This window comes from Epinephelus lanceolatus, chromosome 10, assembly GCF_041903045.1.
Source record: "Epinephelus lanceolatus isolate andai-2023 chromosome 10, ASM4190304v1, whole genome shotgun sequence".
Taxonomy (NCBI): Eukaryota; Metazoa; Chordata; class Actinopteri; order Perciformes; family Serranidae; genus Epinephelus; species Epinephelus lanceolatus.
In genome coordinates, this window is record NC_135743.1 from 17512313 (window position 1) to 17532059 (window position 19747).

Below are 19747 nucleotides of genomic sequence, written 5' to 3' on the forward strand. Positions count from 1 at the left end.
TGCTCCACTCCTTAATTTTTTATTAATAGTGATTTAATTCAGGTAACTGAAATCCATTTCAGTCTAGTGATTTTGCTGTTGTATTTCTGAGGCCCCTGCTGTGCGTTCGCTTTTTACAAGAGAATGGATGGTAATCATCGTTTCTATCTTTCATTCACGTCTCTAATAGTGATTGTAATAGAATACTTATTATTTGCCCAGAGAGATTGTAAAATTTTTACAGAGATAAATGGTTTAAGATCGCAGAGAGAAAGAAGAATGTCCTAATTTAGTCTAAAAATAATGTTATAACTTCACTTTTAAAGTGAAAAGATATTAAGAAAAAATGAAAAAATGAACATATTAATTTAAATGTGTTAAATCTCACATTGCATTTTGGATATGGCTGCACAAATTGTAAAAAAGTGTGTGTTGGTAATTTTATTTTAAGCATCTGATGTCCTAGAAAGTGCACGCAACTTGAAAGTACAGTAGGAGAGAATCATCCATCATTTGTCTGTGCCATCCTTAAGATGGGATAAGGAGACACAGACTCTGAAGGAGACAGTGGAGGGAGGACGGTTTTAACTTGTCCTTAAAACAAAAGAAGACGTTATCCCCCCCTTCTCTCATCCCCGTCTCCAATGGCGTATCCATCTGTCATCGATTGAAAATGAAAGAAATAGAAAGCAAAGGGGTCGCGTCAGATCAGATCAATGGCAGGTCATTAATGCGGTTTGTTAAGCAACGCAGATCTCGCTGCTCGGGAGTACAGTCTCACCTTTCAAACTTGGGGCTGCGGGGTGACAGATACTATTGATCCAAAGTCCTGCTAGGGGGGAAACAAAATCCCCCCTCTGTCCCCTTGATTCCTGAGATTCAACTGTTCCATTTATTTTTACCTTGCCTCCTTCTCCTTCACAGATTTTTGCACAGACAGAAAAGACACGCGCACACCGACACACACACAGCTGTTCTACATCCTGAATGGATGTCATTCCCTCAGATCTCAGTCCTATTCGTCCTGTGTCCCTCCACGCAGGACGAAGGCCCACAATCCCCCTCTCCCCTCGTCATTTATCCTTTGTGCCCACAATCTTAATCGCTGGTCTCCATTTGACTCTGTACTCTTCCTGCCTTTGAGTCTCTGAGCCTCCGCGTCCTCCTACCTCCCTTTTTACCCCAAGTCCCATGATACCCCTTTTTATCCTGTCCTTGCTGCGACTCTGTCACTGTTTGCATCACACTCTGCAAGGCGCTGCTATCAACATACGACTACTCGCCGCGCAACGCAGCAGCGCCATCAGGGTGGATTTATAGCAATGTGTGTGTGCTCTATTTGGGAAGTAGGCAAACTAATTTTAATCTTTTTCCACTCTCTTTTATTTCTCCCCCTTTTCGTCTCCCAGGCCATACAGTCCCTGTTTCCTCGTTTGCCAGACTCTGGCAGGGGAACATCCCTGTTTGATCGAGGCACCACGGCGCCAGGGCCCGAAGGAGACAAGCTGAGGCTGGATGCATTCCCCTTCCTCGGTTCAGGTGAGCTAATAGAGGGAGAAAAGTTTGTCAGAAACTCTGAGTGCCAGTGCAAAAAGCAGGAATCTTTCTGTATCCCAGAGACAAAGCCTTCTTCGCGAGGAAGGAGACAGCTTGTATTGAGGGTGCACGAGGCGTACAGGCAGCAAACAGACCTCCTTAAACAAAGGGAGGAGGAGGAGAAGGTAGAGGGAAAGAGGAGAGCAGGGAGAGGAATGAGGATATGGGGAGGCATGAACATTTATTGTTAAAGGAAATAAGAGAGATGGCTGTCCCATCGCAGCCCGCAGTGAGGCTGTGCTTCAGGTGAGAGAGACCAGGTTAGCTTGTGAATTATGCATCTCAGTGGTGGTAAGAAACAAGGTGAAGGCTGGAGAAACCTTCCACCTTTTCAACACGGTTCTCCGCTTTTGTCCCCTTCTTTCTCTACATGTCGACGAACGCGGCGTCAATTTGTGTACATAATTATCAGTGCATATGCGTTAATGCATCTGTCTTTGTTTGCACCTCTGCATGCTCTTTTTACGTGCATCAGAATGTGTGCGAATGTGCAGAGCTTGAGAGGCAGTGTGTAAACAGATCACACACACATGCACTCCTCATCACACAACCTGCCCCCCATCCCTCCTTCCCTCCTCCTCCTCCTCCTCCTCCCCCACTCTGTTTGTCCTCAGGTCCTATTCCCCCCTTCTTCCCTTCTCACCCTCCTCTCCCTCCCATGTGTCCCTGCTGTCCTAATCCCTTCCCAGGCAGGAAGGCCCTAATTGAGGGTGCAGGCTTCAGTTTGTGGCCTGTGGGCGCCCATTACTGTGTTTTCATAAGCAAGTGAGGCCTGCCTGACTGATTCAATATTCATGTGTCTGCCAGCTACTCCTGGCCCAGCACGCAGAGACTTCACCACTGTCAAATTAGCCCTGCATAGTAAATAACAGAGTGAGATAGAGAGAGCGAGGAAGGCTGAGAGAGGTGGAGGGTGCAGCCGAGAGAGGGAATCTTTGAGTTGGTTGTCAGTTGGAAGGAAGTACAGTAGGTGGTGAGGCAATGCTTTTGTTTGTTCATTAAAATTGAATTCCAGCATCACCTCAAATTTACCCCCTTTTTTCTGTTACCGAGCGATGCTCACAAGGAACTGAATAAGATGCGGTGCTATATTTAATTTGCCTCCATCTTAAGGTTTTTGCTTAATCTGAAATGATGCGGTGACATGCGAGAACACTCGGGGAACAGGAGATCGACAGTTTGCAGGTTTCCTCCCTGTCAGTTGCTTAACCTCTGGAAGCACACAGACCAGGGTGCTGATGCATTCTTTATTATTTCTCTGCTACATTTTTCAACAAGGTGACTGTCACCGCTGTGATGATGTGCAGCTGTGGCTTCCCATCTGCTTTTTTTAACATACAAGAATACATACTACAATGTTTGGAAGATGTAAACTCTGCTTGATGGGATTTTTTTTTTCCGCTGCAGTGCAGAATCTTTGTGTTCACATCTGGTTTTCGGCAGTGTGAGGTGGTAGCACTGCTCAGTTCTGGCATGCATAAATGAACCATCAGGTTTTTTTTTTTTTTTTTTTTGTTGAAAGCAGCCGTGCCAGAATCGGCCCCTGTGGCTTCTGATTAGAATTGCTAATACCGATGAGCATAATTAGTGAACATTCTTGGATGTTGTATGTCAAGAAACCTTTGGCCCCTCTGAGAGCTAACCTCCATCTCTGGATTTTCTCTGTCCTAGGTGCCCCGTGCTACACCAAACCCCCGTCCCTGCTGGGCCCGTACCCTCGCAACCCACCCTTTGACTACCCCTGGGGCTTCAACCCTTACCTCCCAGGGGCCTTCTCTCTCAATAACTGCCCCAAACTGCCCCCTGGCTCCCTCTACCCCTCCCAGTTTTACCCCAACCCTTTGCAGAGCAGCCTTTCCCAGCTGCCTCACCCCTTCTCCTCCCTGCTCCCCCCAGCGGAGGCAGGTGGGGGTGAGAGGGGAGCGGCAGGGCAAACCGGAGGGACAAACGGCACGGCGGGTGGTCAGCCAGTCAGACTCTGCCTGCCACCGTACCCGGGGACCCTGACGATGGGTCGGACGGACATTGGCAACGGGGCGGTGATAGGGGAGAGGGAAAGGATGGAGGCCAACACTCCAGGCGCGGGGCTGAATTTGGGGCTGGGAGCGGTCGGCGTGGGAGCCGGGACTGGGACGGGCCAGCAGAGCCCCACGGAGAGGAGAGGAGGGGTGAAGCAGGACCCGGAGTCAGACTCAGACCTGGAGATCACAGATCTGAGCGACTGCAGCTCGGAGAACGAAAACGAGCATGAATTCGGCATCAGGAAGGAATCCAGCTTGGCGACCCGATCACAGATAGTGCTGGATGGAAAGAAAGGGAGTGTGCTGCCACCCATCTCCTCTCTTCCCCCGACAGTGTCCCCGCATCCTCTGAAGAGCCTGATGCCCATCAGTCCCCCGCCCCCGTCCCTGCCTCCATCACTTTCCCCCTCCATGGCTCTGCATGAAAGACACAGGGAGACAGAGACTCTCAAAATGATACACAGCTAATACATTTTCTCCCGCGTCCACCATCTTGCCCGTCTGTGCTCTGATAACTCTCTTTTTCTCTTCTTTCTTTTCTCGGAGACACTTTTCTGCGTTAAATTGTCAACACCACAATCACTCTCGATAGATACTTTTTTCCAGGAAAGGCAGTTATGTTCTATACTTCTGAAATTACTGTTTCCCTGTTTGCTGTGTAAGTTTTTAACTTGCCCACAGTCCATTACACCACCGTCTCTCGTCCATCTCAGAATATATGGGGCGTACAGTTTTCAGAGTATCGGCTGTCTGCATCGCCATCTTGTCCTTTCTGTTTTGATCTCTCACACCAAATGATCCCTCCATGCTTTGTAGACTTGTTTTACGCGTTGCCAGCAGGACTCTACAATTTGCTGTCTGCAGCCGAGCTATGATAGAAGGCAGTGAGGTGGTAAATTGCAACACAGCAATGCCTGCCTTGACAAACATTAACAAACAACATCCCTATACTAACAGAACAGAACAACAAATAATGCTCAGATCGATCCAATTTTACAGATTTGTCCTGTAATTCTTGAGATTTGGACTATATATATAAATATATATAATCACTATGACTTTTGAGACATAGTCAAATACTGCCACCCAGTGGTCCTTTCACTCAACATCTCCTTCATCATCTTACCTCCGTAATCCTGTGAGTACAATTGTTGCCCCTGAGTTTATTTTGCACTTACTTTTATATGATATTGTTTCTTGCAGGTTGATTTAAATGTTGAAACCCATATTTTTTAATAGTGTTACCTGTGATAGTCTGTGAATATTTATTTTGTCCTGTGGTTCAAGTATCTTTCTGCACATTTTCTAAAAGGAAAGAAAAAGAGAGCAGAGGGAGCCGGACCAACCTAGAAATTTGTATGAATATTTCAGTGTATATATTTTATTATGGTGTACATTACATTTAATTATTATTCACTATGATAAGATTTAGCTGTATTGTTGTGATTTAATTCAGTATTTAAACATGTTGGAAAAATTATAAGCTTAGGTGTATCAAAGTTTAAATTATTAATGGCAGACGGTCTGCACTCTGAAGATGTTTTTCTATGATGAGGACAGAGTTCACACTGGGAATTGTGTCTGATTTTCTCGACCCCAATTAATTGTGCCCTTTGGTCATTTTTGCCAGACGCCCAACGTATGAACCCTTTGGGTTCAAAAATATGCCGGTAGACTTATTTTTATAGTTAGCATTCACCCAGTGTAACTGTACTGTAATTAGTCAAATGTGAATAATATTGGTCTTTGCATTTTCTTTTTTAAATCCTTCCCCGAAAATGTGTTTTGATTATTTTTCAATCAGTACTTTTTGTCCATGCCAGCAGCAGGGCAATCGGTTTTGCTTGAGGACATTAAAAGAAAAAAGAAAACTGTTTACGTTTGCAAATCTAATGACCAACGTCCCTCCTGCGGCCCCGTCTCTCAGCACAGAGTGAACACTACACCATATTGTACAGCTTCATAGCCTTTATAGCCTATGGTTTGTCAAACAGTGGCGGTATACGATTAGTTGTGAAAGCTCTATTGTAAAGTTAATGTAAAGCTCTATGTTTGTTGAGTTGCTACGGGAAAGGCCTCCAGTCACCTCCACGTGGAGTTCACGAAACTAACAGCTGTAAATACTGTTTCCTTTGTGTGTGTATGTGTGTGTACACATCCAAAAATGACAATGCAGTGGTTTTACCTGTCATCTCTCTTTGTTTTACTGTAAAGAGGAAAAATGGAAAGTGCAAAAAAGAAGAAAAAGATTAATATCTTCAAAAGCAATAAACATTATTCTGGATAGTGGACTGTTGTTGACTGTGAGTTTGTTGAACGTACACAGTGTGTGACATCGAGCAGCAAAACGAAAGGTGGACACCACAGTATTTTTAATATTTGGAATTAAACTAAATATTTCTGTCCGAACACTTTATATTTCCTGTAGTAAATAATTTCTGTTATAGATCATTCAGATGTGACATCTGTGCCAAATTCAAATTTTGGTATTGTTTTAAAATCTACAAAAAACAAAGTCACAAAGAAAAAAGGAATTTAACTGCACTGATAGAAATAATGATGTAATTCTTACCACACTGTAAAGAAATTAAGAATTAAAAGTTTAATTTCATCACAGCAAATTTGTATGGCTTCCTGTAAAACAGCACATATTTTGTCCTCATTTAATTCAATTAACAAAAGTATTTTTTTTAATGATTTGAGAATGACTGATACAAGTAATATATAGATTTAAAACCCTAATAGTGTCGTGTATTTTTACAACTTGCTCCTGATTTGGTGGTTAAAAGCTTCCTGATTTACTTTCATTTCATACAACATCCCTATGAAAACACACATTTATGCCATAGTAATGATAATAATAATAATAATAATAATAATAATAATAATAATAATAACAAAAGTATTAACACAGTTGTAGCCATCACATTGAACATGTACCTGAATTCATAGGATGCCTGCTGAAGGTGTCATGACCATTCAGACACACATTTTTTGGGCTTGTATTTTATTACTTTTGTATAGGTGTGTATGCAATAGCTCCAATTAATGTCAAAAATAAAAAAAACATTCAACACACATGCTGATAATTTCAGACACTAAACAGTATATTTTTCCTTTATCTCAATGTCTCATCACCAATCTGGTAATTATTAGTGTGAATCCAAATCCAGGTTGTGACACAGCATCTGAGTGAGGGACAAACCGTAGTAACACCTTTCCTCCAAATCTCTGCAGCTGTGATGATCAACATCATGACGTATGAGGTCTGAAAACATATTTTAATTACACTCACACAGTTTGGACATGAACGGCATGACCGAGGAATGTTTGTACATTCTCACAGTTGATGAAAAAAACGTATAACCTCCTCAGCTATCACATCTACAGTCTCAAGTCATCACACATGCCACCTGAAATGTGTGATGTAATCAAGGTTATGAGCATGATGAAAGCGATGAGGAGTGAACCTGATGGGGAAAGCAGACACAGAGGTTGAGTGTAGTTAGGAAGCATGGGCGTAGGTATCAGGGGGGACGCAGAGGACATGTCCCCCTCAGTGTTGGACATTTACTCTGACAAAATTAAAGACATTCACACAGTAAAGTGTTGCAGAAAAGGCACAGATTGTCACCAGAATACTGGAAATTACAAGCTCAAGGTTTTCTGATGGCGGACCCCAAGACCTCCAGTTTCAAATGTGTCCCCCACAATATTAAAGAACACCTACGCTTTTGTTAGGACGTGACAAAGTCCCTGATAAACTGTAATTCACCAGCTTCAGCTTGTTTTGCTGTGTTTTGTCTGTATTTATTTTATTGTATGTCTCTTTTTCACCTCATTTAATCTTCTTTCTTGACTGTCTAAATGTCTCTGCACTTGTTTTTACTTGTTCCCTTATCAACTTATTACACAATAAAGGTCAAAAAAGAAAAGTAATTCACTATCAGCACAACAGCTCAGCCTGGACTCTTCACCACCAAATTAGATAGGGAGAAATTGCACACTGTGTCAACCTGTAATGCAAAATATATACATATATAAAACTGGACACAAGCAAACAGTGTTTATTTCAGGACATAAAAGAAATCTGAGTGTCTACAATTCCATAAAACTAAATGTAATGAAGATCAGCTGCTGTTTCCAAGGTCAAAAACAAACCCCCTTTATTGAGGATTTATTGAATATAGATGCAGTTTTACGTCATTACTTTGGGAGCACAGGTCAAACTGTGAGGTCAGTCCCACTAAGTCAAACTGCAGATGTGCAGGCGACCAGGTTGTGCCTGTGTTTCTCCACAAGGTGGCGTAAGGAGGCTGGAGTAGAGGTGAGACCAGTGGGTGTCCAGGCAGGTAGTAAAGTTTGATTTGAGCAATTCAACTCTGCAAACAGTTGCTTTGATTTCCCGACAGACATGTTCTTTACGGTGCATTAACATGTGTGCACTGTATTTAAATTAGAGCACATCTGTGGAAAAAAAAGACAAAAGAAAGTGGAATAAATTATGCTTGATATAGGTTGTTTAGGAACATATAAGAGGAAGAACCATATTTTCTGATAGGTGCAGGCATCTCAGAGACAAATGTGCAACAAATTTCCAAATTTCTCCCAGACAAATAAATGGACTTTGACTTGCATCAGTAAAGTGTTGGACAGCAGATGGGAGCAGTGTTGCAACGTGCATGAAACAGTCAAAACACCTCATATAACATACTTTAGACTCATATTTTGTTAAGACTAACATGAAATGCACATGTACAAACGCTTACAGAATATTTACATTGAGTGCGGCACAAGGTGAGGGCTGAATGGGGACGAGTTACTGTGTAACACAGTGCGGAAACAAGCCTTTCACACGTTTTGCTTTTTTATAAAACTTTGTCAGTGGAGCCAAAAGGTACAACCAAGCTAAGAGTTACATTTGAAGCAGTTTTAATGTTGTTGTAATTTATATTTTTTGCGCCATATCTTTACTTTGTATCCGCCGTGTGTCGGTCCCCTGCGCTTTTTTTTTTTTTTTTTTTTTTTTTTTTTTTTTGATGTGTACTTCCGCGTACAATGTTTTTTTTCCCACTGACACACGGCAACTTTCGAACAGGAAACCTATTAGACGCTTCGCCTGTCGCTTTCTCTTTATCCACGGGTGAGTATTTTATTTCAACACTTGTCGCTGACGAACATTACAAAGAGTTTTAACTTTTCCAGAGGAGCTTTGCGTGGTGAAATTTAAAGCCCGTCACGGATGTTTGTTTTATCGAGAGAAACGGCTTATTCCTGCCCTCCACAGCCCCGAGAGCTGCAGACGGTAGCGTCCACATACAGGAATGCTGCCTTTGCACGGCATATCTCGCCCTCTGTGGTTGTATATAAATAAAAAAACGAGCTGATAATGCTTTTATTTAACACTGTGGTTAATGAATGTGGCCCTGGCACCAAAATGACTCCCATTAGGGAACTTGAAGCATGTGTCAGAGGCAGTTATGTGGGCACGTCAGGTAGCAGAGGTGGCCCTTGTGAATTTTTCTGCCAAAGCCATCTAGGATTTTACGAGTCGTTTAGATCTCCTACCAAACTACAAATCACTTTAATATTCCCAAAGCGGGCTATGCGGTGTCATTTGAGTTTATAGCTGGTGACCTTGTGAAATTTTATGTATCCTTATCTTTGCAGGAGTGTCCTGCTGACAGTCACCACAGAGGTGCTGTGGTTGTTTCCTCACAAGGAAAATACTGTTGTTTATTCTTTTTATATTATCTCCGTTTCCTGCTCTATTCATGTGAAACAAAGGCTCTCAGCACTGTGACTTAATTTGGATAATCAGTGCCAGATCAAACTTTTTTATTTCCTCCTATCTGTCAACTTTGTTTTCACCATGGGCGGATTATGAGACATTGGGCCCCTGGGCACAGACATGCAAAAGGCCCCACCACCTCAACTAAACAGGAGCAAGACACATAGATTTTGTAGTTGTTTTGCCACTGTACATTGTTTTGTGTTTGTTTGTAGTCACGTTGCATTTCGTAAAAGTAATTTTGTGGATTTTTATGGGTTGTTTTGTGTCTTCTCACGGTTGTTTTTTGTGTCTGTTTGCTCATTTTGTGTCTCTCTGAGTTAATGTTGTGTCTTTTATTGGTGATTTTTTTGTTAGGCTTGTTTTGCCCCTTAGTTGCAGGGGCCATTGCAGTTCCTTTGCTTCTCTTTGTGGTCATTTTGTGCCCTTTTTTGTCATTTTGTTTCCTGTAGTGGTTGTTCTGTGGGTCTCTCTGCTCATTTTGTGCCGCTATGAGGTGATTTAGTGTCTATTATTGGTGATTTTTGTGTCAGTGGTTGTTTTGCCCCTTGGTTGTTCAGGTCTTTGCAGTTCCTGTACATCTCTTTGTGGTCCTGTTGTGACACTGTGGCAATTTCATGCCCTTTTTTGTCATTTTGTGTCCTGTAGCGGTTGTTTTGTGGGTCTGTTCGCTCATTTTGTGCGTCTTAGGGGTCATTTTGTGTCTTTTTTGGTAATTTTTTGTTAGGGTTGTTTTGCTCCTTAGTTGGTCTGTTCTTTGCTGTTCCTTTGCATCTCTTTGTGGTCGTTTTGTGTCTCTTTGTGGTAATTTTGTGACTTTTTATTGGTGATTTTTGTGATTAGTTGTTCTGTTCTTTGCAGTGCCTTTGCATCTCTCTGTAGTCATTTTGTGTCACTTTTGGGTAGTTTTGTGCCTTTTTTTGTCGTTTTGTTGTAGTTGGTTTGTACGTGTTTTTAGTAATTTTTGCCTGTTTGAAGTAAATTTGCATCTTTTTTGGTAGTTTCTTTGTCAGTGGTTGTTTTGCCCCTTCTTGTAGTTGTTCTGTTTCTCTTTGCAGACCCTTTGCTTCTCTTTGTAGTCATGTTGTGTCTCTTTGCAGCTTTTTTGTGTCCCTTGTAGTCCTGTTAAGTCTTGCTGGTGTTTGATTAAATGAAATGTTGCAGGTGAAGGCCCGTGACACTCTGGGTCCCCTGTGCCTGTGCCCGGTAGTCCTGTTTTGTAATCCATCCATGTTTTTTGAACAGCATGAAATGAGGCTCTGTATGACATGAGTCCCTCCTAGTTTTCTCTCCCCCCTGCTTTTTTCCTATACCACTCACTCATCTGATCAGCCTATGTAGAGTGGGAGTTTCAGTCCAGACACTGTTCAGTAATTAGTGTCTGCATATAATTGATTACCCATGATGATTTTGCCTTGTGAAACAGAGGACATTGCCTACAGTGCAGCATAAGCGAGAGTTTCCTGCGCTCACAGGAAACTGCAATTACTGTACATCCAGTGCGGCTTCATTATCTCACTGCAGTCATTAACTAAAGATAGAGAGGCTTGAACAGTGTGGGCTGTGCTTGCCAGTAAGCCATCAGTCATGTTTTTATTAATCACTCCTCAACAAACAACTTCAGTGTTGCCAGGCCAGTTTGACTTACCTCTGTGACTTTGACTCCTGCAGGTTTTTTACTCTGCAGGCTCTGACTTAACAAACTCATGATTCCTGTGAATTATAATAACGAATTAGTTATTAGACAGGGCCGTGTGTGTGTTAAGGGCGTTGCAGCCGGTGGTTTTGGAGACTGTGACGCGTTCCCAGCCAGACGCTGCACCCCAGAGGCCCCATGTGAAGCAGGGCCCTGCCACTTCCTGTTACGCTCTGCTAGACTAGAGGAGCACTGCACTTGTCATCTCTCTCTCCCTCCACGTTTTACAAGTGCAGGCCTGTCTGGAGCCCAAAGGCTACCTTCTCTTCCTTTTAAAGGAATGTTGGCTATTTAATCTGAGTTGCTGTGCCGCTCTCTCTCCCCCTCCTCGTCTCTCTCGCTCTCTCTATTGTTATAGGCCTACGTAAACTCACCCACATCCACTGTCTCTCAGAGGGTAGGAGGATAAACTGGGATAGGGCTGCAGTGTGGTATTGTTGTTAGCCTCTATGAGAGATACCCAACAACTGGAATGACAGGTAATGGCACCCGCAGTGGAACAGCCAGGGGGTGTCCTAAGGGCCTGGAGCTGTGTTGCAGGCAAGCTAATAATTTTCTGTAGTCAGGCTCGGACTTCAAAGGGAACACAGGTATTCTTCTCTGGCTGCAGTTAGATTGACGCACAGGCAGCAGATAATGAGAGACAGAGCGGACTGGGCTGCTCTTCTTCTCTCAGCGGGTCAGCAGTGAAATCTACTGATTCCTCCTGAGTGAGCTCAGTGGGTGAGGTGGGGTGAAGTTACAAAAGTCTGTGTGTGTGCATGTGTGTGTGTATACAGGAAGGTGGTTATTTTGTACTGCGCCTTCGACGAAGCTATACCTGAAACCACAGCTAATCTCAGCACTGAAATAGGTGATGCACTGTGAGGTGTGAATGTGTGTTTCTGCAGCTGTTGGAATAGATCATGGATACATATGCGGTATGTTATTGTACATATATGAGGGAGACAAAAGAGATTTGTCACCTGAAAGACGATTTTTTATTTCTTAAACATCCATGGGTGTCGTAGGCCATGTGAAGATAGATCGGTTTAATGTCACTTCAGAGGAGAACTGACTTTGTTCGCTGTGTGAGATGAGTGAAATTGGGAGTGAGGTTCATTTTTTGTTGTGCTGTCTTGCCTACGAAGACATAACGGTTGTACTTTTTAGAAAAATGACCTCCATTTATGTTGATTTCTATCTCTGTGACCACGAGAATTCAGAGTTATGTTTCAGAAGGTGAACCTTTTTACGGCAGACTATGTTTTCCAGGCCTGGGATAAAAGGCGGAGCACGTTGTTGAGGACTGCACAGTAAGATAACATGTGCTTTGGGTTGATAACTGCAACGATATTGTAATGGTGTCTTGTAAACCAATGAGGGTGGTGCACATGTTTAAACGATAAAGAATAAAGCAAATCAATCAGCCAGTGAGGGTTATGTTGTAAATCAGTGAGCAGGATTTAATGCAGCTTGGTTTGGCTGGTATATTTACTGGATTATAAACTGGATTAACAACAAACAGACGTTTCCATCTGGTTGTTTTATCTTTAATGGCTCCTCAATTGAATTTTTTAGAGAACACATCATAATATTTTGTCACATTTTCAAGGTAGACCAAGACGACAGCATGAAAAGACACAACGATACTAAAACAGACGACAATAGGCCTTCTCACCATAAAAGCGCAGGTGTGAACAATAAACTTAATGATGGCTGTGTTCCATTTAGCTGCTGGTTCTCTGTCACACCGTCACGACTCTCTGGGACACTTGAATATAACGAAGCCATTGATGAAGCCATTGAAGCCATTGACTGCCATTGATGTTATTGTAACACCTGTGCTTTTACTACTACGATGAGTCAACCTGTAATAAAAGTCACGCCCTCGCTCACCACTCCCTTGTAATCGTTTACTCTGTAGGGAGCTCTAAATTACTACCATACTAATTATTGTAATTTTGCATCATCGGTGACAGGTGTCATGTCATGTGACTCATTTTTGTGTACTTGTCATGGACACTGTTTATTTTATTGTGGCACTATATAATTCACACATCTCAGATTCAGAATTCAGACACCTTACGCAGATGTTATTGCAATTTAAGATTCAATCTACTGTAATAGAAGATTTTAGCCAAGTTGCCTATCAGTAGTGTGTATGGGGTTTAGACGAACTGTATGAGACAAATTAAAAACTGAAATGTCAAAATGAAAGCAGCAGAGGCCATGGGTCAGGCTCAGAAAACATTTGATTCTACATTTCCCACAATGCACTTCAGTAGTTTGTTCTAAATTAGACTCCCCCTGCCTGTTAAATTCGCTCATCGTTGACACACACAGGGCTGGGTATTGTTTAAAGTGATAACAGTACAAATACCACTTCCCCTGAAGTAGAGTGCTTCATTTGATACCCATCATGGCAGTGTAAGTAGTCAGTATCATAAAATGCCACCAGAAACGCCACCAGCGCGTTGGTGGCATCTTGACACGCTGAACTGCTAACTCCACCAGATACACCAAGCTGGACTTCACCATACCTCCAACTGTGTGGCAGGGGTGTCCAAACCTTTCTGAATGGGGGCCAGCTGCTTCTCCTATCATATGGGTTATTTAAAAACAAGTCACATTCAAATGGACAAATGCAGATGTTTCATCAATCAGCGAAAAAGCAATCAAATTTCCGATGCTCCTGAAAGCAGCAGCCCTATCTGTAGACTTTATGCTTTTGTGCTGTGGCCATGTTTGTTTGTTTACCCGTGTTTATGAAATCTCTGGAGTTCCACCTGCGTAGCTCCTACTTGTGGTACTTATTCACGCCATCGTGAGGTGAACAGAAAAAATGCAACATGAACTATTGTGCGGCAGAGCACATACAGTATTATTTTGAAAGACAATTCGTGGGCCATTTAAAAGTGGTCCACTGGCCACGGCTAGCCCCTGCGCCAGACTTTGGACATGCCTTCTGTATGGGCTGTAGCTGCTGCAGTAGTGGGCCAGGTACACATCGCATTGAATCAAAGAACGCTTGTGGTGATTGGCTGAGAGCAAAACCGTATAAGTAGTCTTTGTATCTGGGAACAATATGATGCAGGTATCGCTGCTGGACTAGAGATATATCGATACTACTATTCTAGCACTGGGTTGGTCAGATACCCAGCCCTGTTCACACCCATATCCTCTAATGCTGGGTTCAGATTACACAATAGTTTTGTCGGATTAAGTGATGAAAGAGTCAGAAATTCTTGCTGTGACTCGGCCGAAAGATAACAGACACATTGGTCCCCAACCAATTAAAGCTTGCCGTCTTTTACGCAGTGCATGATGTCACCGGGAAGGAGGCGTTAGGAACAGATTTACAGGAACAAGAATGTAAACAAATAATGGCAGCATGTGTAAAGCTGGTTATCTTGTGTTTGTACCAACAACAGTGACCTTGCCTCTGTCTCACAGTTCCACCTAACAACATTTTTATGTTTTATATCATTCCACTTTCGCTTTGTCATGTTTACAGTCATGCTGAGATGACATCACTGTGACTTCATCAGGTTTATATACTCAGACATGCATTTTACAGCTGTCCTTGCAGCCAGTGCTCCCCATGATGAGTAGACTCGATGTCTTGTTTTGCCCTTTTGTTGGAGCAGAGTGTTTTAATGTAGGCTAAACATTGATTTTTGTTTTAATGTCCCAATTTTGGACCACTGTGAAGCTGCACATACGTCCCCCTAGTTCAGTAGTTGTATGATATCAGCTCATTCACAGTGATTTTTAAGTTGTATTAGCTCATGCAGGCAGCTCAGCGTTTCCACCTGCCAATCTCTGTCATCTCTCAGCTGTCATCCAGGACTGATTCACACACTGCAGTTTAACTAGACAAGACTCCCTGCTCATAGTTTGTGTGGTCAAGTGCATTTGTGAGACGTGAATCATGTGTGCAGAGTTGACATCTGCCTCACACACACACACACACACACACGCACAAATGTAAGACCGCTTCAGAGACCAAAATGAACGCAGTCAATCTCAGCTCTCATGCTTAATGATAAGAGAATTTCCTGCAAGTCTGAACGTCGGCTTCAGCGCTTTGCTTCTCACACTCTGAAAAAAGAAAAAGGTAGAAAATGGAAAGAGTTACATCCCTCTGTCCAAGAGTGAGTCAGAGAGATGGCTGGAAAGCCGATGTGACAGAGAGTGTGTGAGTGAGTGAGTGAAAGAGGGAGGAAACAGAGAATGGGCTCTTTCATTTGAGGGTCAGGGTGGAAAAAGCGAGGCTCGACTCCATAGATGATGTTTACTCTTGAGGAGTGAATGATGGGGGGTATGGCGGGGTGAAAGGTCCTCCAGTCTGAGTGAGTGTTTCTGCAGACAGTGTGCTCACTGTGTGTGCTAGCACCCAGGCTTTTACAAACAGAAGGAATCCTGTATTTCTCATATTGTAATAAACGCTAACACCACTGATTAGCTGCAACAATTAATTGATTAGTTGTCAACTCATCGCCAGCTAAGTTAATAATCATTTAAATTTGCTGATTCCAGCCTCCTAAGCGTGAATATTTTCTTGTTTCTTTACTCCTCTATGACACTTAAATGAACAACAAGACATTTGAGGACAATATATTGGGCTTCAGCAGGCACTGTTTGACATTCTCCCCCAAGTTCTGACGTATTATAGACCAAACAACTAATTGATTTATCAAGAAAATAATCGTTAATCGCAGCCCTACTATGGATACATGATAATGACACTTTAGCAGTTATACAGTACACAAACTTATCTCTATTGTCATTTTGAATATTGCCAAGATTTATCATTTTTGATTAAATGTAAAAGCACCACCAGTATAGTTTACCCATTGATTTAAAGTAACCGTGATGTTTTGGGCCAAATGTACTTGATTAGTATGTTTTTATTTATTGCTTAATATTTCTTAAGTGTATATGCTTTCTATTTTGATAATCGATTAACTTCCTCAGTCATTTTTCAAGCAAAAATGCCCCAAATTTTCTGGTTTAAGCTTTGCATTTATGAAGATTTGTAGGGTAGTTCAACAGATAATTACTTGGCAACTATTTTAACTATTCGTTAATTTTTTATTTTTTTTTTTTTTAAGCAAAAACACCAAACATTTGCCTGTTTCATGCTTCTTAATTGTTAGAATTTGATGCCTTCCATTATTATACATGATAATCAGCAGAAAAGCTTTACATTTTTGGACTGTGTTGGTCAGCTGAAACATCCATTCAAAGACATCACCTCAGGCCCTGGGAAATTAAACGGGGCGTGTTTATTCTGACATTTGACTGTCAGACTGATTAATTGATTAATTGATGATGAAAATAATCGTTAGTTGCAGCCCTGAAATTTACTATGCATGGATCTTGAAGAGTTTTTGGACAAAGCAAGCAATTTAGGGAACTTGTAAATGACTTTTTTGACTACATAATGAGTAGGTTTGTATTGAAATCCGGGGGCGGCACGGTGGTGTGGTGGTTAGCACTCTCGCCTCACAGCAAGAGGGTTGCCGGTTCGATCCCGGGAGCCCTTCTGTGCGGAGTTTGCATGTTCTCCCCGTGTCAGCGTGGGTTCTCTCCGGGCACTCCGGCTTCCTCCCACAGTCCAAAGGCATGCAGATTGGGGATTAGGTTAATTGGTGACTCTAAATTGTCCGTAGGTGTGAATGTGAGCGTGAGTGGTTGTCTGTCTATATGTGTCAGCCCTGCGATAGTCTGGCGACCTGTCCAGGGTCCAGGGTGTACCCTGCCCGATGTCAGCTGGGATAGGCTCCAGCCCCCCCGCGACCCTCAAGAGGATGAAGCGGTTAGAAGATGAATGAATGAATGAATGTATTGAAATCCTCCCTGTAAAGTGTATAGGAACATATTGTCTAATAGAGAGCATATTTTTAAAGCAGTTACAGGCTGATACAGATAAATGTACTTGGGCTGCACCTAACAGTTATTTTCATCATTATTTAATCAGATAATTGAGTCATTGTAGCTCAAGTGTTAAAAAATGTCCAAGTTTACATATTTTAATCGCTTATTTTGTTTGACCAGCAGCCCCAAAACTGAAAGATATTCATATCTTGTGTTATTGTGTAAAGCCTTTGTGGCTTGAGAGGAAGTTGCATGAAATCAGATAAATTATCTCAAGTGACGTCACGTGAGTCAGCGAGTCTGACAGAGTTAGAAAGTTAGAAAGTTTGCTTTGCCTCTGCTTGAGGCTGGGGGCTCGAGGCTACATTAGTTGATACTAGCATAACACACTCAAATCTCCAACTGAAGTGTTGGTGGTCAAGTTGCATTGTGGGTACTGTAGCAAGCAGATTTTGACGTAGAAGATGGATGTTTGGAATAAAAAAGATCATATTATATATATAGACATAAAAAATTGGATGAGCACCAATTTCCTGATGTTAAATTCAGACAAAACTGAAGTTATTGTTCTTGGCCCCAAACAACTCAGAGACTCTTTATCTGATGACATAGTTTCTCTAGATGGCATTGCTCTGGCCTCTAGCACTACCGTAAGAAACCTCGGAGTAATATTTGATCAAGATTTGTCTTTTAATTCTCATTTAAAGCAAACCTCACGGACTGCATTTTTTCATCTGCGTAATATTGCGAAAATTAGGCCTATCCTGACCCGAAAAGATGCAGAAAAATTGGTCCACGCTTTTGTTACCTCAAGGCTGGATTACTGTAACTCTCTATTATCAGGTAGCTCTAGTAAGTCCTTAAAAACTCTCCAGCTAATTCAGAATGCAGCAGCACGTGTACTAACAGGAACTAAGAAACGAGATCATATTTCTCCTGTTTTAGCTTCTCTGCACTGGCTCCCTGTAAAATCCAGAATTGAATTTAAAATCCTACTGTTAACTTATAAAGCTCTAAATGGTCAAGCTCCGTCATATCTTAGAGAGCTCATAGTGCCATATTATCCCACCAGAACACTGCGCTCTGAGAACGCAGGGTTACTCGTGGTCCCTAAAGTCTCCAAAAGCAGATCAGGAGCCAGAGCCTTCAGCTATCAGGCTCCTCTCCTGTGGAATCATCTTCCTGTTACGGTCCGGGAGGCAGACACCGTCTCCACATTTAAGACTAGACTTAAGACTTTCCTCTTTGATAAAGCTTATAGTTAGGGCTGGCTCAGGCTTGCCCTGTACCAGCCCCTAGTTAGGCTGACTTAGGCCTAGTCTGCCGGAGGACCCCCTATAATACACCGGGCTCCCTCTCTCCTCTCTCTCTCTCTCTCTCTCTCTCTCTCTCTCTCTCTCTCTCTCTCTCTCTCTCTCACTCTCATCCTATTACTGCATCTTGCTAACTCGGCCATTCTGGATGTCACTAACTCGGCTTCTCCTCCGGAGCCTTTGTGCTCCACTGTCTCTCAGAATAACTCATACCGCAGCGGTGCCTGGACAGTGTGACGTGTGTGGTTGTGCTGCTGCCGTGGTCCTGCCAGATGCCTCCTGCTGCTGCTGCCATCATTAGTCATTAGTCATACTTCTACTGTTATTATACACATATGACTATTGTCACACAAGTATACTGTCTGATACTAATACATACTTTCAACATATTGTACCACAGTAGCCAGAACTATAACTATAATATTATTACTTTCATTAATGTTGTTGTAAGCTACTGTCATTACCTGCATCTCTCTCTCTCTCTCTCTCTCTCTCTCTCTCTCTCTGTCTCATTGTGTCATATGGATTACTGTTAATTTATTATGCTGATCTGTTCTGTACGACATCTATTGCACGTCTGTCCGTCCTGGAAGAGGGATCCCTCCTCAGTTGCTCTTCCTGAGGTTTCTACCGTTTTTTTTTTCCCCGTTAAAGGGGTTTTTTTTGGGGAGTTTTTCCTTATCCGCTGTGAGGGTCTTAAGGACAGAGGGATGTCGTATGCTGTAAAGCCCTGTGAGGCAAATTGTGATTTGTGATATTGGGCTTTATAAATAAAATTGAATTGAATTGAATTGAATTGAATATTGCTGGTTCTGCTGTTTTAATTTTTATACTACAAATCCCCTTGCTTACAGGGTCACAGTATGTTGCAGTATATTGAATCATAACCCCTGTACTGTTATAGGTATCTGTCAGATTCTTGCCAGTCCACAACCCTACTAAAAAACCTGTTCATTGTGAGTCAGACAGTGTTGTAATAGTGTAATGCTAAATCAGTGGAGTGCCCTTTTACATTGTTTGGGAATATATTGGCTGTAGACTGTCAAATATGGAAGTTATCAGCTTAGTTGTTTCCCTTATCTTGAGTATTCAAAGTTGGAGTCATTATTTAATTGTAGATTTAAATTGAAGATAAAACATTGATTATGATCAGCGCAGAGAACCAGTGTTCGAGATAACAACTGAATTACTACGTGATTTTGATGCCTTGTTAATCGGTCCACCCCGAGGGAGAGGGAAGAATGTTGCATATCTGGATTGCAAACCATTGGCATGAGGTTAGCATCATGAACCAAGGTGTGCTTGTGTGCAAGTCCAGAGACATTTTTGGCTTTGGAGACTTTGATTCTGGGCAGGCGAAATTCCTTCCAAAACCGCTCAGCATCAGCTCGTTGTTGTTGCTGCTGCTGCTTTGTTTGGTGTTGTCTTAAAATCGGCAGCGAGCGAACGCTGTACACGTGAACGGAGCTGCGAATGAATGAAGGGTGGT

General features: G+C 42.4%; 2 protein-coding genes across 12 annotated transcripts in view; both read left to right on the forward strand.

Annotated features, from left to right (window-relative positions):
• Nucleotides 1-5872, forward strand: part of erfl1 (Ets2 repressor factor like 1) — a 58257-nt gene extending 52385 nt beyond the window's left edge. For all 3 annotated transcript variants that reach the window (XM_078171702.1, XM_033640039.2, XM_033640041.2), the window contains exons 6-7: nt 1389-1518; nt 3247-5872. In XM_078171702.1, the coding sequence (XP_078027828.1) occupies nt 1389-1518; nt 3247-4064 (948 nt within the window). In that variant the 3' untranslated portion in view covers nt 4065-5872. The remainder of the gene's footprint in view (nt 1-1388; nt 1519-3246) is intronic.
• Nucleotides 5873-8615: 2743 nt separating this feature from the next.
• Nucleotides 8616-19747, forward strand: part of arhgef1 (Rho guanine nucleotide exchange factor (GEF) 1) — a 73657-nt gene continuing 62525 nt past the window's right edge. For 4 of the 9 annotated variants that reach the window (XM_033639830.2, XM_078171704.1, XM_078171705.1 and 1 more), the window contains exon 1: nt 8671-8739. The gene's annotated coding sequence lies outside the window, so the exon portion shown is untranslated. Of the gene's footprint in view, nt 8740-19747 lie in introns of all 9 variants that reach the window. The other 5 variants (XM_078171706.1, XM_033639832.2, XM_033639835.2 and 2 more) reach the window with 4 other exon arrangements.